General features: G+C 43.9%; 1 protein-coding gene and 1 long non-coding RNA gene across 7 annotated transcripts in view; one reads left to right on the top strand and one right to left on the bottom strand.

Moving 5' to 3' along the window:
• The window catches only part of LOC147827251 (uncharacterized), a 22,523-nt gene extending 17,120 nt beyond the window's left edge, over nucleotides 1-5,403 (top strand). Inside the window, exons 2-3 of one of the 2 annotated variants that reach the window (XR_015452784.1) lie at nucleotides 75-284; nucleotides 1,444-5,403. This is a non-coding gene — a long non-coding RNA (uncharacterized LOC147827251). Of the gene's footprint in view, nucleotides 1-74 lie in introns of both variants that reach the window. The other variant, XR_015452783.1, reaches the window with a different exon arrangement.
• The window catches only part of Ncmap (non-compact myelin associated protein), a 47,289-nt gene that overhangs the window by 1,311 nt on the left and 24,141 nt on the right, over nucleotides 1-21,837 (bottom strand). For 4 of the 5 annotated variants that reach the window (XM_004850596.3, XM_021263073.2, XM_087215558.1 and 1 more), the window contains 5 exons: nucleotides 16,140-16,225; nucleotides 13,789-13,873; nucleotides 2,190-11,698; nucleotides 1,666-1,894; nucleotides 624-667 (listed from right to left, as the gene is read on the bottom strand). In XM_004850596.3, coding sequence (XP_004850653.2) covers nucleotides 11,557-11,698; nucleotides 13,789-13,873; nucleotides 16,140-16,218 — 306 coding nt within the window. In that variant the 5' untranslated portion in view covers nucleotides 16,219-16,225 and the 3' untranslated portion in view covers nucleotides 624-667; nucleotides 1,666-1,894; nucleotides 2,190-11,556. Of the gene's footprint in view, nucleotides 1-623; nucleotides 668-1,665; nucleotides 1,895-2,189; nucleotides 11,699-13,788; nucleotides 13,874-16,139; nucleotides 16,226-17,696; nucleotides 17,770-21,837 lie in introns of those variants that run through there. The other variant, XM_087215560.1, reaches the window with a different exon arrangement.

Raw genomic sequence — 21,837 nt, forward strand, 5'->3', positions numbered from 1 at the left:
ACAGCAGGCTACTGAAGAGCTTAGAGTGGTGAGGAGGTTACTGGTCATTGTGTTTTGTATCTCCTATTCCTCAGGCTGACATCGCACCTAGGCTATCCTATCAAAAACCTGCTTGGTTTTGCACCAGAAGAATGGAAGATAGCACTTTCTGATGGGTTCCAGATGCCCGGCTTGCAAACTGTTCTGCACATGTGTCCTGGATCTCTGTGATTGGCAGTTCAAGCCCACTTGCTCAGCCAGCTGGCCATGTCCTAATCTCCTCCCTCATGTCCATCATTAAGGAGGTGGGTAAGAAAAATGTGGCATTTGATGGAATGCTATGCAGTGGTCAAAAATAATGAACTAGGTTTACATCCAGCAACATGATTTCATTAAAAAATATATATATATATGTATATATTCGGTGAGGAAAGAAACTTTGTATCACATTATGTAAACTTTATGGGTAGTCCTCTTTGATAAAGTGAATTTAGAGCCTAGGTTTGCTTTAAGAGGAAGAGGAAAATTATGGGTATGGGAGGAAGAGAATTCTAGGCAAGAAGAATTGTAGGTGCAAAGGTCCTGGGGTAGGAGCAATACAGACAGCACAACTGGGGCTGGGAGAATATTCCCCCTTTACTCACCTGAATTTGAGCAATACCCGAGGGCCATGCCTTCTTCCATTGTTCTAAGAGAAGCAGAAATAAAAACAACAAAAGACTCAGAAAATCTCTGCAGCTCCAATCCAGATCACATGCCTGCCAGATCTTGTGGCTGACCTTCAGTAACCTTTTCCCCACTCAAACCTCATTAAAGGTTCGTACACATGGACTGCATCTCATATATGTCGTTTAATCAGAGTGGATTCTAGGATAGGCTTGCATGCTGGAAGCCCCCGAGATGACTCAGCACCCTGTCAATCATTTTTGCCAATCTTTTAGAAAGACTTATCCGATAACACTGGGATTACAGCTGTGCACCATTGCACCTAGGTTTTTTTTTTTTTGGTACCGGGGATTGAACTCAGGACCTCGTGCTTACCAGGCAGGCGCTGTGCTGCTGAGCTAAGTTCTCACCTGGCTCTGATGTGGGTTGATTTTAGAGGATCAACACAGTATTGTTCAGAGGCAAGACTAGACATTGGGAGAGTTGTCAGGAGGCTATCACAGTGGTACAGGCAGAAGTGAGAGTGACTTCACTTAGAGTGGCTGAAGAGATTAGAAAGAGGAAAAGGGTTTTAAGACGCCCCACTCCCTGGGCTCTCTCCACCATCAGACCCTATCCACCTGGGCTCCCCTCACCCTCAGGCTTCCACCCCACCTGGGCTCCCTGGGAGGGAGATGCAGCACACAGGCACAACCAACAGGACCCTCCTGTCCTTTACTATACAGAGCAAACTGCCTATTTTCAAGCCCTCCAATTCAAGGCTATTAATACTCACACATCAATGATTTTTTTTTTAAGTCTCTTCACTCCTAGGTGACAGTGTAAAGCTGGAAAAAAATAAATTGCTATATTTCTGAGATCAATTAAGGCACAGTGTAAGAGCACTGGGGCCCAGGAGAAATTTATTTGAGAGTTTAAATCTGAACCGAAGGAACCCTCTTGTGATAACACGCGGGTTGTAATCAGACAAAGAAGATTTTATAACTCCGGAGACCTGAAGGTCAGTCTTGTGTCTTTTACCTGCTTCTCACAAATGGGGAGTCATCAGAGTCTGAGTCCAGGACAGTTGTATCTGCTGAGCCGTGGCTCTTTGCATCTTTGCCAGGAAATTCTCTGAACAGGGGACGGTGAACCAGGACAAAGGGCTACAGAGTTGAGACAATGGCCCTGCTGTGTGGTGCCATCCAGTGGGCCTGAGACGATTCCTGGAGACATTTTTGTTGGGTTACTGTACACCCACAAATAGCTACTGAAAAACAGAAAAGGAACAAAAACTTGACAATTAGAAGGCTATTTAGAATAGCCATTTAAAAATTAGCAGATACACAGATGCTCCTGTTGCTTCTTGCAATAGACTAAATTGTTCTCCCTGCCTCCAGTCTCTCCCACAGCAATTCACGCTCACACTATGGCAGGATTAATTTCCTGAAAGCACAGGTCTGATCCTGGCACTTCCAGGCTCAAGCACTTGCAGTGGCTCCCCATAGCTTTAAAGTAGCTAAGAACTGGAGGTCCTTCTGATACAGAGAAATGTAACTTCCAACCTGCTATATGTCAGATGCGCTGAGTTCATGTCACCCAAAGTCGAAGAATGAATTCCAAGGAACAATGAAGGTTAAGAGCAGGAAAAAACCGGGCATGGTGGTGCACACCTGTATTCCCAGCACTTGGGAGGCTGAGGCAGGAGGATCGCCGCAAGTTCGAAGCCAGCCTGGGGTGCATAGTGAGTTCAATACCAGCCTGGACTATATAGCGAGACCCTGTCTCAAAAAAAAAAAAAAAGAGTAGGAAAGATTTATTGAGAAATAGCTCCAGAGGGGTGGATTGCCACAGAGGTCATTTCTCCAAGAAATTTTTTTTTTAGTACCAGGGATTGAACTCATGACCTTGCACTTGTGAGACAGGCACAGTACCACTGAGCTAAATTCCTGCCTCTCCAATACTGTTTTATAGTGCAAAATCACGAGGTGGGTACAGAATCACAAGATGGGTACAATGTGGACCAAACTATAATCAACCAATAAGAGTATGAGAATAGTCCCTTAGCTAATATTGATCCAGTAGGGAAGTGGGGCATGCACATAGCAAGGTTATACAACTGAAATCACTAACCTTGGCTTCTTTAAGACTTCTAGGGCCGGGGATTTAGCTCAGTGGTTCTGCCACCTGCCTTGCAAGCACAGGGACCCAAGTTCGATCCCCAGTACCAAAAAGAAAAAAAAAAAGACTTCTAAACCAGGAACAATTTGGGGAAGGGATGAGTCCAGGTGTTGTGGTCACCCATTGTGGTGTCTGATGCATATCTGGATTTAATGGACAGGGTGGTACCAATGACAGTATAATCTCCAGTTTCCATTCATCCCTTAGGGAGGTATGCAAGTCTAGCCTTTGTGACTTTATCTCAAGGCCCCACTTTCTTTATTCTCCTTTTTTTTTTTTTTTTTTTTGGTACTGGGGATTGAACTCAGGTTCTTGCGCTTGGGCAGCAGGCGGTGAAACCCCTGAGCTAAATCCCTGGCAAGCCTCACTTTCTTTAGATGTGCCTCCAGCCAGATCTGATGTGTGCTCATCTTCTGCACTGACTTCCTTGAGAGCCCAGTCCCTCTCTGACTGCATATGAATTTCTACATAACTTAGCCTGTCTATAATACTTTCTGTAACGAGAGCCTCTTTTCTCTTCCCAACCCATCTCCCACTGTTTCCTTTGGACTTCTGCTAAACTAAAGCTTCTCTCCCATATAGTTTCTGTCTCTCTCCCTCTCTCCCTCCCTCTCTCTCTCTCCCTTTCTCTTTAATCTCTTTTTTTTTGTTTTTGGTACCGGGGATCAAACTCAGGTACTTGCGCTTGCACAGCAGGCAGCGAAACCACTGAGCTAAATCCCCAGTCCTCTTTAATCTCTTTTCTCTTCCCACTCTTCCCTTGATTCACCCCTACTCAGTCTTTCATTCTCAGTGTAGAGTTATTCCTCCTGATGCGCTCTTCCTGATAACCTTCCCTACCCATGAGCCTCCGGGCTGAAAAGGATGTGTTCCATGTTGTAGTTGTTTGTATTTATTTATTTATTTTTGAGATAGGGTCTCGTTATGTAGTTCACGCTGGCCTTGAACTGACTGTGTAGCCCAGGCTGGCTTTGAGCTCACGGCAATCCCCCTGCCTGAGCCTCCCTAGTGCTGGGACTACAGGTATGTACCAATAGGCCTGGTAGTAGTCTCCCCTCCTAGGTGGTAAGCTCTTTTTCTAATATGTTCTGATAAGTCAGAGATCATGTCTATCTTGCTGACCATTTTAACCCCAATGCTTGGTATGCACTTTTAAAAATGAGCAGGAAAGAAAGATCACAGAAGAAATGAACATTCCTCTCAGTTCGGAAGTTTTATTGCTAAAGTTTTAAACTTTTAGCCAGGCATGCTGGCACACACCTGTAATCCCAGCACTCAGGAGGCAGAGGCAGGAGGATCACCACAAGTTCAAGGCCAGCCTGGGCTACATAGTGAGTTCAGGGCCAGCCTGAACCACACAGCAAGACCGTCTCAAAAAAAAAAAAAAGTTTTCAACTTTCAGGTCTTTAAGCCTTAAGAATTCTCACAGGCCTTATCCAGAAACAGGCAGATCCACAAACCCTCCCAATGAGTGATACTTTATATAATCACAGTGTAAGCCACCACAAAATATATATGTTTATCCTGTTAGCTTTAGTATTCACAACAGGTATTCTGTTATGTCCTCTCTGTTAGCCTTGAAAATGTATCCAGTTAGTCTCAAGGTTCACAATATGTATCCTATTTGTAAGGCCCGACCAAGGCCCTCTTTCTAGGCAGTTGGAGGATTGATAGCCCTCTGAGATAAGATCCCTTTCTGAATGGGAAAACCTCATGATGAGGAGGAAGAGGGGCAAAATGAGGGCAATGATAGCCAACATTTTCTGAGCATTTGTAGGTGTTAGCGCCTTATATTGTCTTTTAAACTTTACAATGACTCTGTGGGCTACTTGTGATATTTTTGTGATAAAATATACATGATTATTTGCTGTTTTAACCATTTTAGAGTGCCTCATTATATTCTTTTTTTAGTGCTCGTTTGTATGACATAATGCTTACGTTCCTTGTGAGGAGCTGGTACATGTACATAACATGTCTTAATTTGGAAAAAGGAATCTTGACCCTACCTTACACACATCAATTTCAGATGGGTCACATATCCAAATGGAAAACGTAAAAAGAATGTGACTTTGGAAGAAAAATCTTCATAATCTTTAGATCACAAAGATTTCTTAAGCAGGATACAAAGAAAAAAAATCAGGATACAAAGCACAAATGATAAAAGAAAACGTTGATCAACATTCAAATTAAAACGTGTTCACTTAAAATACCATTAAGAGGGCTGGGGATTTAGCTCAGTGGTTCCGCTGCCTGCCTCAAAAGCTCAAGGTTCTGAGTTGGATCCCTGGTACCAAAAAAAAAAAAAAAAACCAAAAAAACAAAACAACCCAATAAAATACCATTAAGGGATTTAGAAGGGCAGATATAGAATAGACAAATACTACAGAAAAAAAAAAAAACAGAATCAAAAAAATTTTTTGTAACAAAATACATTAGCCAGATGTGGTGGCACATGCCTGTAATCCCAGTACTGGGAAGCTGAGACAGGAGGATCTCAAATTTGAGGCCAGCTTGGGCTTACATAGCAAGTCCAGTGGCAGCATGAGCTATATAGGGAGATCCTCTCAAAAAAAAAAAAAAAAAAAAGACAAAATTTTAGCTGAACCAAGTAAGGGACAAAAATAAAAGAATGCTGAATTACTAAAGTCAAGAAAGAGGGAGCTGGGTATGGTGGCATACACCTGTAATCCCAGCACTTGGGAGGCTGAGGCAGGAGGATGGCTGTGAGTTCAAGGCCAGCCTGAGCTACATGAGACCCTGTCTCAAAAAAAAAAATAAAAATAAAAAAGAGGGAGCATCACTACTGATATTTTATTTTTATTTTTATTTATTTAGGTACCGGGGATCAAACTTGGGACCTTGTGCTTGCAAGGCAGGTGCCGGAACCACTGAGCTAAATCCCCGGCCCAACTACTGATATTTTAGAAGTAAAAAGGATTGTAGAGAAACACTGAAAAATTGAATGTTAACTTAGACAAAATGGACAAATTCCTAAAAAAGCATAAATCACCAAAACCAATTTAAGAAGAAATAAAACATGTGAATAGACCAGTAACAACAGCTTGAATTATAATTGTACTTTAAAAAACAACAAAAGAAAACCCCAGATCCAGATGGCAGCACTGGTAAATTCTGTCACATATTTAAAGTTAACACCAACTCTTTCAAAAATTATAAGAGGCAGCAGCACTTCCAGCATACTCTAGGAGGTCAGTATTACTCTGAAACCCAAGTCAGACAAAAGCATCAAAAGAAAATAAAAGTACAGGGCCGGGGATTTAGCTCAGTGGCACAGAGCCTGCCTTGCAAGCGAAAGGTCCTGAGTTCGATCACCAGTACCAAAAAAAGAAAAGAAAACTGCAGACCACTATAGCTTATGAATATAGATATAAAAACCAGGTGTGGTGGTGTAATCCCAGCACTCAGGAGGCCAAGACGGGAGGGTTGCCATGAGTATGAGGCTGGCCTGAACTACACAGCAAGATCTTGTCTCAAAAAAAAAAAGACTCCAGGACCAAGTGGCATTTATCCCAGAAATGCAAAGTTGGTTTAAAGTATGAAAATCAGTGTAATATAACATATTAGAAGAATAAAGGACAAAGGACATAAGCCATGTGATTATTTTCTTAACAGATGCAGAAAAAGCATTCCATAAAATCCAATGCCCTTTTCTTTTTCTTTCTTTCTTTTTCTTTTATTTTTGGAATGGGGGATCAAACTCGGGACCTTCTGCTTTCGAGGCAGGTGGCAGGGCCACTGAGCTAAATCTCCAGCCCTGCCCTTTTCTGATAAAAACACTTAAACTAGGAATAGAACTGAACTTCTTCAACTGAATAAAGGCCACTTATGAAAACTCATTGCTAATATTATACTTAGGAAATCACAATTTTTATTTTGGTACTGGGGATTGAACTTGGAACCTTGCACTTGCGAGGAAGCAGCAGAACCACTGAGCTAAATCCCTGGCTCACTAATATTATACTTAATAGTGACGGGCTTGCTTTCCCCTGAGATCGGGAAAAAGACAAGGATGATTGTTTTCAACACAGTGCTGGAAGTTACAGGCAGAGAAATTAGGCAAAGATACAAAACAGAAGGAATATTCACATTACAAAAGAAGTAAAATTATCTCCATTGCAGAAGACATGATCAATATGTAGAAACCCTAAAGACCCCACAATTCCTCCCCAAACCAGTGGGAGTTAATAAATTCAACAAATTTCATTCACTATACTAGCAATGTATAATTTGAAAAGGAAATTTCAGTTTTTCTTCTGCAAATTCCATGTAAATAACATAAAAAAGAATAAAATACTTAGGAATAAATTTAATAAAAAGGGACATTGAAAATTCCAAAATTTCTTTGAAAACAGTTATAGAGACATCCATGCTCATGGGTCAAAAGACTTAATATTAGCTGAGCACGGAGGAACATGCCTGGGATCCCAGCACTCTGGGAGGCTGAGGCAGGATGATTGAAAGTTCAAACCTAGCCTGGATAATTTAGCAAGGACCTGTCTCAAAATAAAAAGGGTTAGGGATGTAGCTCAGTGTGAAGGACTCGGGTTCTATCCCCAGCATAAACAAAAAAAAAAGGCTTTAGATGGTAATACTACTAAATTGAATGATAAATCTGACTCAACCCCTATCAAAATCCTGGTTGCCTTTTTTTCAAAATGGTTGAACTGGCCAGGGATTTAGCTCAGTGGTTCCACCGCCTGCCTCGAAAGCACAAGGACCCGAGTTTGATCCCCGGTACCAAAAAAAAAAAAAAAAAAAAAAAAAATTGTTAAGCTGATGCTAAAATTTATACAGAGATACACAGACCCCCAAATAGCCTAAATAATCTTTAGAAAGAGAAACAAAGCTAGAGGACAGAACAAAGCTGAAGGAGTAACACTTCCTGATTTTAAAATGTACAGTAAACCAAGATGATGTGATAATGGCATACAAATAGAAATATAGAGCAATCTGCCTCGAAAGCGCAAGGTCCCGGGTTCGATCCCTGGTACCAACCACCCCCCCCCCCAAATATAGAGCAATAGAATAGAATTTAGGGTATTGTACGGTGGTAGAAGTCAGGATGGCAGTTACCCTTTGTGGGAGGAGAGCAGGGTAGGAAGAGGAAGAAGGAGGCTTCTGGGGTGGAGTAATGTTTTATTTCTTTATCTTCATATTGGTTACATGGGTGTGATCAGTTTGAGAAAAAAATGTTAAACTGTGAATATTTTCAAGCTCTGTGTGTGTACTTGTGTTGTACTTGGATATAAAAAAAAATTTACTTAGAAAGACCTATCCATTCTCCTAGTCTTTTTTTTTTTGCATGTGGTACCAAGGATCAAACTCAGAACCTTGTGCTTCGCAGGCAGGCACGGCGCCACTGAGCTAAATCCCTGACCCTAAATGCCTCTTTATTAAAAGTCACAAAGTTTCTGGGGAACCTGTAATTGGAGGCAACTCTACTTTCTCTGATTCCACAGCACTTTGTGGAATCCTCTGGTGACAGTCTTACCTAGAAACATTTGTATGGAAATAGCAAAGGCTTTGGAGACCTGGATTCCAGTTTCAGCCACTTCCCAGGTGAGTGACCATGAACTAATCCCCCACAGCCATACGGTTCTCTGCCACATACAGCTGATTTAAGCAGAACAGGGGATAAGTAGTTCTTGATGTTGCCAGGTTCACAGGTATGCTGCTTAAAATCATACTAAGGCACTAGCCTGCCACAAACGCCATACTGCTGTTATTGGGAAGATCTCACAGGTCCAGCTCCATGAACAGTTGATAATGATACTACCTGTATGGCATTGCTGCCTCTTATAATGGAGGGTGCCACACAACTGCCACCAGGGCAGATTCTGCACAGACCCTGTCCCTTCATGTCATTGGCTTTTAGATGAACAACCATGGCAAGAGTGTCTGATTAGCATGGTGTAGGTCATGTGGCTTTATACTAGCTGCAAGGGGACTCTGAGAAAATGAGTGTCTGGCTTTTTTTTTTTTTAATCTTTTGTAGCATAAGGTGGTCTTGATTCTTAAAGCAAAGGATTCCCCAAACATAAAAGTGGTCGCCAAAAGAATGAAAACTATCCATTGTATCACCAAGTTACCTCCCTAAACCTGTTTCCTCATCTATAAAGTAGAGACAGTGATGGTTCCTACTGCTGGGAGGTTATACAGGGTCAAAGGAGCTCTGGTGTATAAAGGGCCTATCATATGCCTGGCAGAGTAGGAACTTCCTTGTAGTTCATGATAAATATCATTATTGGTAATTTGAAGTTCATCCTCTTATGGTTCCAGAGGTCCCCCTACCTTGACATCTCAGCATCTCATGCTTAACTGCAGTCTGTTAAAGTAGGTTCCCTTTGTCATATTTGATCAAGTGAACACGGTTTGTAATACACAGGTCTGATGGCAGCAGCCCACCTTGGCCCTGAGGCTTTAGAAATCACACAGTATGCACAAAGGCATAGGGTATCCCATAGGGCCTACTTACATTGTCAGGGAAAGGACGTATTTAGAAAAGGTATCTGTTAGCTCTAAATTTAGTTGAAATCAATGTGACACGTGTCTGATTTAAACCTCTTTTATTTTTAAACATTTTTCTGTAAGTGTTTAATATCTTTCATTGATTCAGTGCCCAAATGAGGGAGCATCTGCTCAGTTAAGAAAGGCACCTGGTCAGAAACAAAATGCATAGCTTCGAATCCCCACCACGGAGGCTCATGCTGGCTCCTGCTGGCTCCTGGAGCACAGAGACCTGTCTGCATGCATGCAGTAGCACCTCAGCTGCCACATAAGAGCCCTTCCAGCCTGCTTATTGAGTTGCCTTCTTTAGTAAAAAGTGAGACACAAAAATCCTTCTATTTGCTTCCAGGAAGCGTCCACTGTGGGCAGAGAAGTCTGGAACATTCTAGACAATTTTAGTAAAAAAGAAAAGAGCAGAAAATGTGTAGGGGGATGAATATGCTGGGGATTTGAGCCCTCAAAGAAACAAATGTGCCCTGGTCCCCAGCCCTTTCCCCTTGGGCCCAAGCAATGGGTGAAGCAGGAATCATGCCTTGGTGGGCTGAGAAATGGGTTCTTTGGCTCTGATCATGGAAGCCCAAAGGATGGAGCCAAAGGGCCTGCACCCCACTTCCCACTTTCAGTTCAGAAGCCAGATCTCTGCGCACCACACAAACTCCTGGACAAGAGTGATGTGACAGAAAGTTGCCCTCTGGGTTCAGGGGAAACTGGTTGTTTCTTGGCTTTGCCACTTACCAGCTGCATGTGTGACTCTGGGCAAGTACTTATTCTTCTTGATTTGAAAATTCTTATCTGTAAATGGGAAATAATACCTCCCACGGTTATTGGGAAAATCAAATCCTTTGAGATAAATGATGTGAAAACACCTTTCAGGGTGCCTGGTACTTGGTGGAAATTTAAGAGCAGAAGGAAGGGAAGATGGAGGAGGAGGAAGAATTTACTAGTATTTCTCCAGAGCTATTCAAGAGAGTTTTGTTTGTTTTGTTTGTTTACTAAACTGGGGACTGAACCCAGGGCCTTTGCATAATGCTGGCTCCCATTTACTAAGCATCTCTAGGCACCAGGCTCCATACTCAAGCTGCTTATGCAGTCCCTGACTCAGGACAACCCAGGGAGGCAAGTGTTTCCATTTCCACTTCATGGTTAGGAAACCACACAGGGAAAGGTTGAGTCACTTGCCCAAGGCCACACACCAGAAAGTAGAGCTTGAAGGCAAGCCTCCTTAATTCCAAAATGTTTCCCCTTATCGGTAGACTATTCTCCAGCCTAGGAGTCAGAGCTCAGCTCTTGACAGAGACATGGTCTGAGAATATGGTGCTTCCTATATGTAGAGCTACAATGTAATCAATCTCCAAATACTGGTCCTGGGAGGTAAAGGGTTAACAAGACCGTCAGAGCTTCTTGGGGAGCCGAGAAATGACACTGAATCAGGGTCCGCCCTCCCAGAAGGACAGGAGATGCCCTGACCAGCTCCCAGGATCGGTCAAGGCCTACAACAATGCAACAAGCTTTTGTCCTAGAGGCCACCATTTCTCAAAGTCATCCTGTGCCTTCTTCTGACTCTTTACTAAGGAAGCAGAAACCTCTTGGGGAAAAAAATTCCATTTTTCTTGTAACTTTTCTCAAAGAGGGAGAAATGTGTTGACCAATCATTGGTCATCTAGCGGTCATCTAGTACTGGAAGTGGTTATAAATTAACAAGTTGGCTTTCTGGTTAGTCCAAGTTAGCTTCCCTGCCCCTGATGATGGGGTTGAGTATTTTGCTCTGCAAAGCTATAGATTTGGCACTTAATTTGAGATGAGCCCAGTGGCAGACCCTGTGCAACACTCTCAGCAGCATTCCCTGAGCCCTGACTCCTGACCAAGAGTCAGGACTATATGTCTGCTTGTCTGCCTGCAAGCTTGTCTGTCTGTCTGACTAGCTACAGCATTTGGGAGGAGACAGCCCAACCCACTTCAGTGGATTCTCAGCAGAGATCTCTCATCAGCTAATACAATCATGTTCCACAGCTTTTTGATAGGGTGGCAGCAGGGATATGGACACAGGGTGAGTCAGGGCAGGACCAGGTTAAGGACTGCCTGAAGCTGAGGGGGTTGTATGAAAGACGCTCTGACGGCCTGACCAGAAGGAACTCATAGTGAGGCCACCAGAGAATGTGCCTCTGGGTCTCCACTTGGGGGGAAAGCTCTTTGGACAGTGGCAGGGATGGTAGTGGGACGGGGTCACCGAGTCTCTGAGTGGAGGTCAGCAGGGCTGAAGGCCACTGTTGCAGGCTGCTGGGTGCTGTTGCTGTTTGGCTCCATGGCAGAAGGAGCAACTGGCTTGGGGCCTTTGGGCTCCAGCTCCCGCCTCGTCCTCATCTTCCTGAAATGACACAGACACACAGGGTTGAGTCTTCTCCCTTCCCTGCTACAGCTCCATGTCAAAGAGGTGAATGCAGATCACCATAAACTCACACTGCTTCACTGCCAGCCATGGAATTTTACACCAGAAGAGAACTTAGACATCAACTAGTCTCATTCTACATTTTTTGTTTAGCTTAGATTATTCAATTTTTAAAAGATATTTAATTTTATTTGTTCCTATTAATGAATAAGTACAGTTTCAGAGAAGTGGCTTTATTCAAGACAAAATGAAAATTTTACTGTATATATTTTCTGTTCAAAGTTTTAGTGTGAGTTAAATTTTGCAGGATCATTATGCTTGCTAGATTTATTGCTAGAAATATTTAAGGGCTTTTTACATAGTTGAGAAGCCATGTACTTAAAACATGTATCCTGTCTTCATTTCATATGCCATAAAATTTAACTAACAACAATCATGAATTCTAATGTCTACATATTTCACCTTATTACTGTATCATAATTCTTTTTTTTTTTTTGGTACCGGGGATCAAACTCAGGACCTTGTGCTTGCGAGGCAGGCACGGTGCCACTGAGCTAAATCCCCAGCCCCATAATTCTTTTTTTAAAACTTCAAATTCTCAAAGAAGTAGCACAAATAGTACAATACCCCAAAATCCTTCACTGAACAATCACCAAAGTGTTAACAGTTCTCTTGTTCTCTCTCCCTCCCTCTCCCTCTTCATGCATGCATGCATAAACATACAGTTTTATTTAAAAAAATTTTTTTCCCCAGAGGCAAAGTGTACAACTTTATTCTTGTTTTTTTTGTTTGTTTGTTCGTTTGTCTTTTTGGTATTGGGGATCGAACTCGGGATCTTGCACTTGCGAGGCAGGCTGTGGCACCACTGAGCTAAATGCCCGCCCCTTACACCTTTATTCTTAATGCCGGCAGGGGAGTCTGGGATTTTTCTGCAAAGAGACTGACCCCAAAAAATTTTTTTAAGACACAAAAATCTTGCTAAATTGCCCAAGCTGTCCTTGAACTTGTGATCCTCCTGCTTCAACCTCCTGAGTAGCTGAGATTATAGGTGTGGGCCACTATACTTGATGCAGGCAGAGTTTTTTTAAAAATCCAGAACCATCTGTAAGCTAGACACTACTCTTAAGAACAAAGGCATCTCTAACATATTCATAATATAATCATCATATTTCCAGGCCCTGCCACTGTTTTGTTTTGTTTTTTTTTCTTCTTTGAGACAGGGTCTCATTATGCAGTCCAGGCTCGGCTTGAATTCACTATGTAGCCCAGGCTGGCCTCAAACTCAGAGGATCCTCCTGCCTCAGCCTCCCAAGGACTGGGATTGTAGATGTGTGCCACCACACCCGGCCCTTCCATTGTAAAAGTGACAGAAATGAGACAGAGATTAAATAATTCACCAGGTTTCAAAAGATCAAAGACAGAACCCTGGCATCTCAATTCCAAGCCCAGGCATCAGTGTAAGCAGTGTGAGGTAAGTGGGGTCTTCACCCAGACTACAACCTAGAAAAGGGGTTCAGAGCTCCAGCAATGATGCAGCGCAATGAAGGCAGGCATTCAGGTTTGACACTTTCCTGGTTTGGGAAAAACCCAAATAAAATCCTAAAGACTTTTTAGGGTTTTGTTTGGGGAAAATCCAAATAAAATCCTAAAGACTTTTTAGGGTTTTTTTGGTACCAGGGATTGAACTTGGGACCTTGTGCCTGTGAGGCAAGCGCTGGAATCTCTGAGCTAAATCCCCGGCCAAATCCTAAAGATCTTTAAAATCATGTTTAATCTTATTGTTATTAATATTGCTACATGTAATGGTGGGAGCATTTTCTTTCTTTCTTTTTTTTTTTTTTTTTTGGTACCAGGGATTGAACTGAGGCCCTTGCGCTTGCAAGGCAGGCAGCGAAACCACTGAGCTAAATCCCTGGCCTGGAAGCATTTTCTTTGAAACCAGATAGACTGAGTTTACATCCCAGCTCTGCTAATTAGGGCTGGGCAACCCTTGGTCCGTGAATTAAACTTCCTATGCCCATTTCCAACTGAAGGGACCAGAGAGTTCCAGGGCCTGGGGCATGCTGTACCTGTTGTACATCTTCAGCAGGATCAGAACCACGGTGAAGATGATGATGATGACCACCACAATGGCAGCAACAATGGCTCCAGCACCTACAGAGAGGAAAGCCCCAGGAGGGCGGATGTGCAGGCTGAATGCAGGATGGGTGGGGCCTACAACGGCCCCCACCAAGTCAAGGGAAGGAGGAGACACTCGCTGATAACCTGGGACAGTGGCACCTCTGCAGTGGCCACGCACCCCTAACCCACCCCGATGGGCTTGAAGGGCATCCCCAGCACGTCATCTGCCAAACTCTGTCCTAGGCCAAGTTCTATTCTTATCAGCCCCAGCGCAGCTTCAAACTTCTTGTGTGAAACAGACAAGTGAATTGATCCCCTGCTTTTGTTTGTTTGTTTTGTGAAAATGTCTTACTATATGGTCCAGGCTGGCACTGAACTCACTGTGTAGTCCAGGCTGGCCTAAAACTTGCAATAATCTTCCTGCCTCAGCCTCCAGAGTGCTGAGATTACAGGCGTGCACCATCATGTCCGGCCTCCCAGGTTTTGATAATACAAAAGTTACATTTGCATATTAAATGTCTATTAATATTTGTAAAATAGCTTATCAATCCTATGTCTGAAAAGTCCATCCTGAGAAAATATTCCTAAATGTGGAAAAATTGTCACTTGGTAAAAATATAACCATCTTCCATATGCTATTTTATAATAAAGCTCATAACCATCTTTCCATGTAATTACCTTTTTCTTCATGACTTTCTTTTTTTTTTTCCCAGTACCAGAGATTGAATTCAGGATCTTGTGCTTGCAAGGCAGTCATGGTGCCACTGAGCTAAATCCCTGGCCCTCTTTTTTCTTTTTCTTTTCGCAGTCCTGGGGATTGAACCCAAGGCCTTGTGCATGCTAAGCAAGTCCTCACTTAATGACATACCTGTTTAACATCTGATTGGACTTAACAACCAAGGGGCGCTATTTAGACTTATGACCCATTTTTTTTTTTTAGTATAGTCCTGTAAATCTTGTTTATAGAGCCTCAGTGTCTTTTTGGGGGGGTACAGTGTACCTTGTTTATATAGTACTGTAATTTTTGCTGATTATACTGGATAATACAGTACTGTAGTTTTAAGTCATGTTATATAGTACTGCATGTAAGAGTTATGCAAATAAACCAGATGTGGTAGTGCACATCTGTAATCCCAGCATTCTGGAGGCTGAGGCAGGAGGGTCACAGTGAGTTCCAGGTCAGCCTGGGTTACACAGTAAATTCTGCTTCCTGGCATGGGGGCTGGCTACACGGGTGTGTGTGCACCTAGTGAGAATTTACCCACCTTATTTGTGTACTTTTGTGAATGTATATAAACCTTTCTAAAATGTCTTTTATTTGCTAAGTCTGGTAACTCTACTTAGGAGGATAAAATTGCCTAGTGAAGACCCACTGCTTTTGGTTAAGTAAAAACAGTTATTCCCACCTGGCTGACAGTCGCTGGCCCACCCTGGTCCACCCCTCGGAACTGTCTGGAGATACTCACAGTGGGTCTTGGTGGGTCAGGCCGCTCACCCAGAAAGGAGCAGGATATCCCTGCGTGCCCTGTCCTGAGAGCCACCTGCTGGGTCTCCATGGAAGGTTAATGGTCTCCTGCCCCGAATCTGGCCACCAAAGGTGCTGCAGCCTGGGGCTGTCTGTCACAGAAGGAAGTCATCCCTGCCTAAGGGGAAACTTGAGTTCTACACACAGAGCCAACGGAAATGGCAAGAAGGGACCCAAACATCTCCCTAAACAATCAGTTTGTTTTCTGAATAGCTGTCTTCAAATTTTTCATTTGAAATGTCTTTGATATCTCCCCAAGAGATCATTTCCAATCTCTATTTGTTCCTTTATAAGGTGATGGGATGTTTTTGCCCTGCAAAAATAATATGAAAGGAGTTACACTGCATAGTGACCTATTTAGAGACATCTTAAAAGAGATTCCAATTCCCATTGCCCTCTAGACCCCAAGACCCCATAATGAAAACAACAGTAACAGTAGTAGCAAGGACTCTAATAATGGTGCTGGTTAGGTACTGAGTATGCACTGGAGGCTAATATCTTTACATGATTTAGTGATGTCTTCAAGTTTGAGTTCATATAGCTGTCTTATGTGGCAGCTTCATGAATGTCCTCATCTTATAGATGAGGAAACTGAGGCCCAGAGCACAGAAATCTAGTGTTCAGGGCCACACAGTTGGCAAGTGGTGGACCTGGGTCAGCACAGAGAACCCACATTCTGTCTCCAGGACCCAAGCTCTTGACCTCTGAGCCCCGAGTGGACTCTGACACTTGTCCAGCCAACCCTCCCCTGCCTTCAACCCACGTTGACCTTACTCTTATAGAGGAAGTCTTCCCCCCTCGTGGTCATGTTCAACGAGAAGGTGGTATCCCCCAAAATCGTGGGTGTGGTCATCTTGATCCTGGTGAGAATGAAGAAGAAATTTTGCTTAAAACCAGAGTAAATTGTATTATTCCTGTAGAATGCCTCTTTTGGTCTTCTTTCTTTCTTTTTTCTTTCTTTCTTTCCTTCCTTCCTTCCTTCCTTCCTTTGTTGTACCAGGGATCGAACTAAGGACCTTGAGCTTGTGAGGCAGGCGGCAGAACCACTGAGCTAAATCCGCAGCCCTGCAATTCTTTCTTGATGGCAAGTAAATGTGAGGCCCATTACTAAATACTGGGGTGGGGGAGATTACAAATAATACTCAAGATTTCCAAGGAACTTCATTTTTCAAATCCATTCAACAATATAGTGGACCCCTGAAATTCACAGTGGTTACATTCCTAGAGCACCTGCGAATTGTGAAAAACCGTGAATTTCAGATATGCTGAGAAAAATGCCTATTTTCATAATTTAAACCCTAAATATGCTACGTCTCCTGCAGTTATGTAATTTTTTTTTTTCGGGGATTGAAATCGGGTCCTTGCGCTTGCGAGGCAGGCGGTGGAACCACTGAGCTAAATCCCAGGCCCCAGTTATGTAATTTAATTTAATAAAAGACTATTAATAAAGCCTTAGAAAGTGCAGGGCCTTTTGGCTACATCTTAAGGATCTTAGGGCTTTAAGAAGAACAATGCCGAGAATACTGAGGACAGCTACAGGCGGTAGAGCAATCTGTTATGACGTAGGAATGCTGGTGCATCTGCCCAGATGGTTACAGGGCAGCAGCCAATCAACAGCAAGGAGAGCTGAATAACGCTCTCGGATTGGCTACTTGCAAACCTCCATGTCCCCCCCCCCCAAAAAAAAACAATTGCGGAGGATATTTGCGGTTTCTACGAAATTTCGGGGGTTTCTGTAAACAATTATTTGTTAGGTTCTAAAGAAAAATCCAAGGACTGAGGCCGCGAACTCTGACCCGCGACTTCGCAGTATACTGTATTCATCTAATTCATACAAAATGTCTAATTTGAACTAGAAACGGTGTGAGGTAAGTTACCATTGCTATTTTGCTGATGAAACTGAAGTCCCCAAAGCTACATGGAGCCCCAAGTTTACCTAATAGAATTTCGCTCAGGCTGTCTACAGTTTACTGGGAAAGCTCTATCTGCCTAGGCCTGGAGGGATGGACATCATTTGAGGACAAGAAGGAAAAGAACAAGGGCCAAGTGCACAGAGTCCTCGGTGGGATGACAGTGATGGCTGCTGAGCATCTTCCATGTGTCGGGCTCCCTCTCGGGAGCCTTCACACGTGTGTCTCATTCAGTCCTCTCAATCCTTGAGAAGCAGCCATCACTCACATTTTGCAACTGAGGCTTAGGATGGTGGAATGAATTGACCAAGACGAGGGAGGACTTAGACTCAAACACTGTAAGTGTGCAATGTACCTTTTCCCCCTTGACACCACTCGAGGAATCAAAATTCACAATGCTAAACCATGCAGTTGTGTGTACCTATAATCCTGGAGGAGGCTGAGGCAGGAGGATGGCTTGAGCCCAGGAAGTTGAGACTAGCCTGGACAATGTAGTGAGAATCTGTCTCAGAAAAAAAGAAATCAGAATCTTACAATGTTATACTAGAGGGGGGAGCCAGGGAGTGTGTGGTTAATGCAATGTCATGCCGCCACAAGGAAGTGTTGGGGTCCTCCACCAAGAGTTATATATATGGCAATTATATGACAATTATAAGTAAGGCCGGGGATTTAGCTCAGTGGTTTTGCCGCCTGCTGCACAAGTGCAAGGACCCTAGTTCGATTCCTGGTACCAAAAAAAAAAATCCTGTCAATTATATAGTTGTGAAAAATACAACATAGTCCCAATTGTGTCAAAGGCTTCAACATGAATTTAAAAGCCATTTATTTTAAAAGACAATTATAAGTAATCGCTGTAAACTATAGGGTTAAGAAAAGAGATTAAAAAAACAGGATTTTTTTTTTTGAGACAGAGTCTTGCTGTGTTGCAACTCCTGCGCCCAAATGACCTTTCTGCCTCAGCCTCCAGAGAGCTGGCCTCCCACTTGGGTGGCACCATTCCTGTCTGTGAACCGCCATTTCCAGTACACGTTCCCTGTGGCTGCAGACACCGTGGAGGCCCACGGGGTGGGGGGGGTCTATGTCAAGAGAGTTATCCAGGCCTATGGTAACCCCGAGACATCATGAGCCCCCAACGCAGCTGCTCCATCTTCTGGAGAAGAGATAGTCTATACATTAAAAAATATTTTTGCATACATTTATTTTATTTTATTTTTGGTACGTGGGATCAAACTCAGGACCTTGTGCTTGCGAAGCAGGCACTGGAACCACTGAGCTAAATCCCCAGCCCCTATTTTATTTTATTTTTAAATTTATTTTTGGTACCGGGGATGGAACTTGGGCCCTTGTGCTTTCGAGGCAGATGGCAGAACCACTGAGCTAAATCCCCAGCCCCTATTTTATTTTTAAATAAAATAAAAACCTGACCTCTCTGCACCTGCAAACTTGTCTTCCTGCCTGGCCTTCTGGGCTCCCCATTGCCTTAATAGTAAGAAAATTTTTTTTAGTACTGTGGATTGAAGCCAGGACCTTCACACTGAGCTACATCCCCAGCCCTTTTAATATTTGTATTTATTTTGTTTTTTTTGAGACAGAGTCTCACTATGTAGCTCAGGCTGGCCTCAAACTCACAGTGACCCTCCTACCTCAGCCTCCCATGTGCTGGGTTTGCAGGTATGTGCCACCACGCCTGGCCCCTTTTAATATTTTTGTTTTGAGACATAGTTTCACTAAGTTGCCCAGGTGGGACTCCTCCTGCCTCAGCTTCCTAGAGTTCTGGGATTACAGATTGTGCCACTGCAATTGGCTAAGAACTCTTTTTTTTTTTTTTTTTTGGTACCGGGGATCAAACTTGGGTCCTTGAGCTTGCTAGGCAGGTGGCGAAACCACTGAGCTAAATCCCTGGCCCAGGCTAAGAACTCTTAAAATTATGAAAATTAATACAATAGGAGCCCATGGATCTATCACTCAGGTTTAATAAATATTTAGTTATATTTTCATCACGGCTTTTTGTTTTTTGGTGGACTGGGGATTGAACTTAGGTCTTCTACATTGAACTATAACCCAGCTCTTTTTTTTTTTTTGAAACAAGACCTTATTAAGTCATTAAGTTGCTCACGTTGGGGTCAATTTTGTGATCCTCCTGCCTCAGCCTCCTAAGTGGAGGTGTGTACCACAACACCAGCATGAATTATTTTTTAAAAATGAGATGAAGTTAAGTCTCTTCTGTCTCAATCCCATTTCTTCTCTTCCTCAAGTAACCACTACCTTGACCATCATCTCAACAAAGTTTTAAAATACTCGCTACACAGTATATATCTATAGCCATTGTAGGGGCCAGGGATTTAGCTCAGTGGTTCCAGCGCCTGCTGCGCAAGCGCAAGGTCCCACGTTCGATCCCCGGTACCAAAAGAAAAAAACCACACAAAAAATAAGCATTGTATCTATCAGAGTCCTACATATTTATGAAACAAGTATCAACTGAGAAGCCACTAAGCCACCTGGTGATGTGCCAGGTGCTGGGAGTACACTGGAAATGAAACAGAAAGCCTGCCTTGGAGGCTCATTTTCTAGTGAGAGACTGTAGGTTTGATCATGCCATTCTGGGGCTCAAGTAACAATCATCTCCCGCTGTGCATGCTGTTTTTTGTTTGTTTGTTTGTTTGTTTGAGACAGGGTCTGTGCTATGCTATGCTTGCTATGGTTGAACTCACTATGTAGCCCAGGCTGGTGATCTTCCCGCCTCAGCCTCCTGAGTGCTGGGGTTACAGGCATGCACCACCATGCCCAGCTTGTGCATGCTTCTATAACTGGCAGAAAAAGCCCTTCCCCGGTGTCCACCCTGTTTCCAGCCTCTCGGCGACACGCACTGGCCTCTGCAGAGCTGCCTCTCCACCTGGGCCCCATCCCGCCTGGTCTTCGTTGTCCCTGCAGCTGCCCAGGCTGTGGCCCCCCACTCTCACAGTGGGGCTCCCTGAGAATCCCCACCCCAGGCTTTAGTTTCCCTCTCTCCCAGTCAGATGAAACGGGTGAGTATCCCGCCTGCGGCATCCACTGGGGCAGCCCATCTGGGGATCCTGGGGCTGTGGCCAGGCCCTGTTGGTCCACAGCTCGGGCTCTGCCTTCACCTCTCAGCCTCCCCAACCCTTTCAACCCAGGGCCCTGTACAGCCCTGCCCGGCTCTGTCCTTCCAAAGACCCGGCGGACCATTGGTCCTCCCACGGCGCAGGCTCCTTCCTGACTTCCCCACACCCGCACACCTGTCTTCCCACCTGGTGTTCTGGGCTCCTCACTGCCTTCAACAGGCCTGGCCCACCACCATCCACTGCTCCTAGCGGAATGAGCACAGCTTCCAAACTCGGCCAGCCTTCCCCGCTGGAAGACCCCCACCCAGACACAGCGTGTGACTGTCCTCTCCTCCACAGCAGGAATCGCCACCTGGGCACAAGTTGCATTCGCTTTGTCTTCATGGCCATCGTCAGGTCCTTGAAGATAGAGACTGTTTCTGGATTTTTTTTTTTTTTTGGTACCGGGGCTCGAATTCAGGTCCTTGAGCTTGTGAGGCAAGCAGCAGAACCACTGAGGTAAATCCCCGGCCCTGGATCTTTTTACATCTTCCACTTCCCCTGAACAGTGTCCAGCTCTTCTCATCTTTGCCAGTGGAGGGACTGGAGCAAGGAATCGAATCCCCTTGCCCACTTCATTTTCTCATCTGTAAAATGAGGGGCCTTTCCCCATGGGAGATGCGGGTCAGAGGCCAAGTGAGGAAAGTATGTTCATGTGCAAGAAAAAAAAAAAAAAGGGGAACTGTAATCCCTTCACTCGGGAGGTTGAGGCAAGAGAATCGCAGTGAGCTCAAGGCCAGCCTGGGCTACATAGTGAGTTCTAGGCTAGGCTGAACTACACAGCGAGACTCTGTTTCAAAAAACAAAAAGACAAAACAAAACAAAAAAATGGTAGCTCTAAGTATTATGGTAGGCATTCATGAATTAAAGCTGGGGGATTTGGAGCTCAAATCAAAGAAAAGTCCTTTCTATAACAATAAACATGGACAGGCTGGGCATAGTGGCGCACACCTGTAATCCCAGGACTCAGGAGGCTGTGGCAGGAGGATCACTGCAAGTTCCAGGCCAGCCTTGGCTACATAGTGAGTTCAAGGTCAGCCTAAACAGCCTGCCTCAAACAAACAAACATGGACAAATAAGAGAATTTAGCGAAGAAGCTTATTCCTAAGGAGAGATGTCCATCCTGAATACTGTTGTCCATTCTAACACACAAACGGTGTTTGTATCCATTTGCCTAAACGTTCTGCTTCTATCCCCACCAGAACCAAGCTGAGAAAATTTATCTGCGATGCTTTCTTCTTATTTATTTATTTATTCATTCATTCTTGGTTTTTTGAGACCAGGTCTTGCTATGTGGTTCAGGCTGACCTTGAACTCACCGTGTAGCCTAAGCTGGGCTTGAACTCATGGCGATCCTCCTGCCTCAGCCTTCTGAGTGCTGGGATTACAGGTGTGTGTGCCATCATGCTTGGCTTTATAATTTCTTTTCTTTTTCTTTTT

This window comes from Heterocephalus glaber, unplaced genomic scaffold (genome assembly GCF_053883595.1).
Source record: "Heterocephalus glaber isolate CG9 unplaced genomic scaffold, H.glaber_assembly_v1.0 deba00001452, whole genome shotgun sequence".
NCBI classification, from domain to species: domain Eukaryota; kingdom Metazoa; phylum Chordata; class Mammalia; order Rodentia; family Bathyergidae; genus Heterocephalus; species Heterocephalus glaber.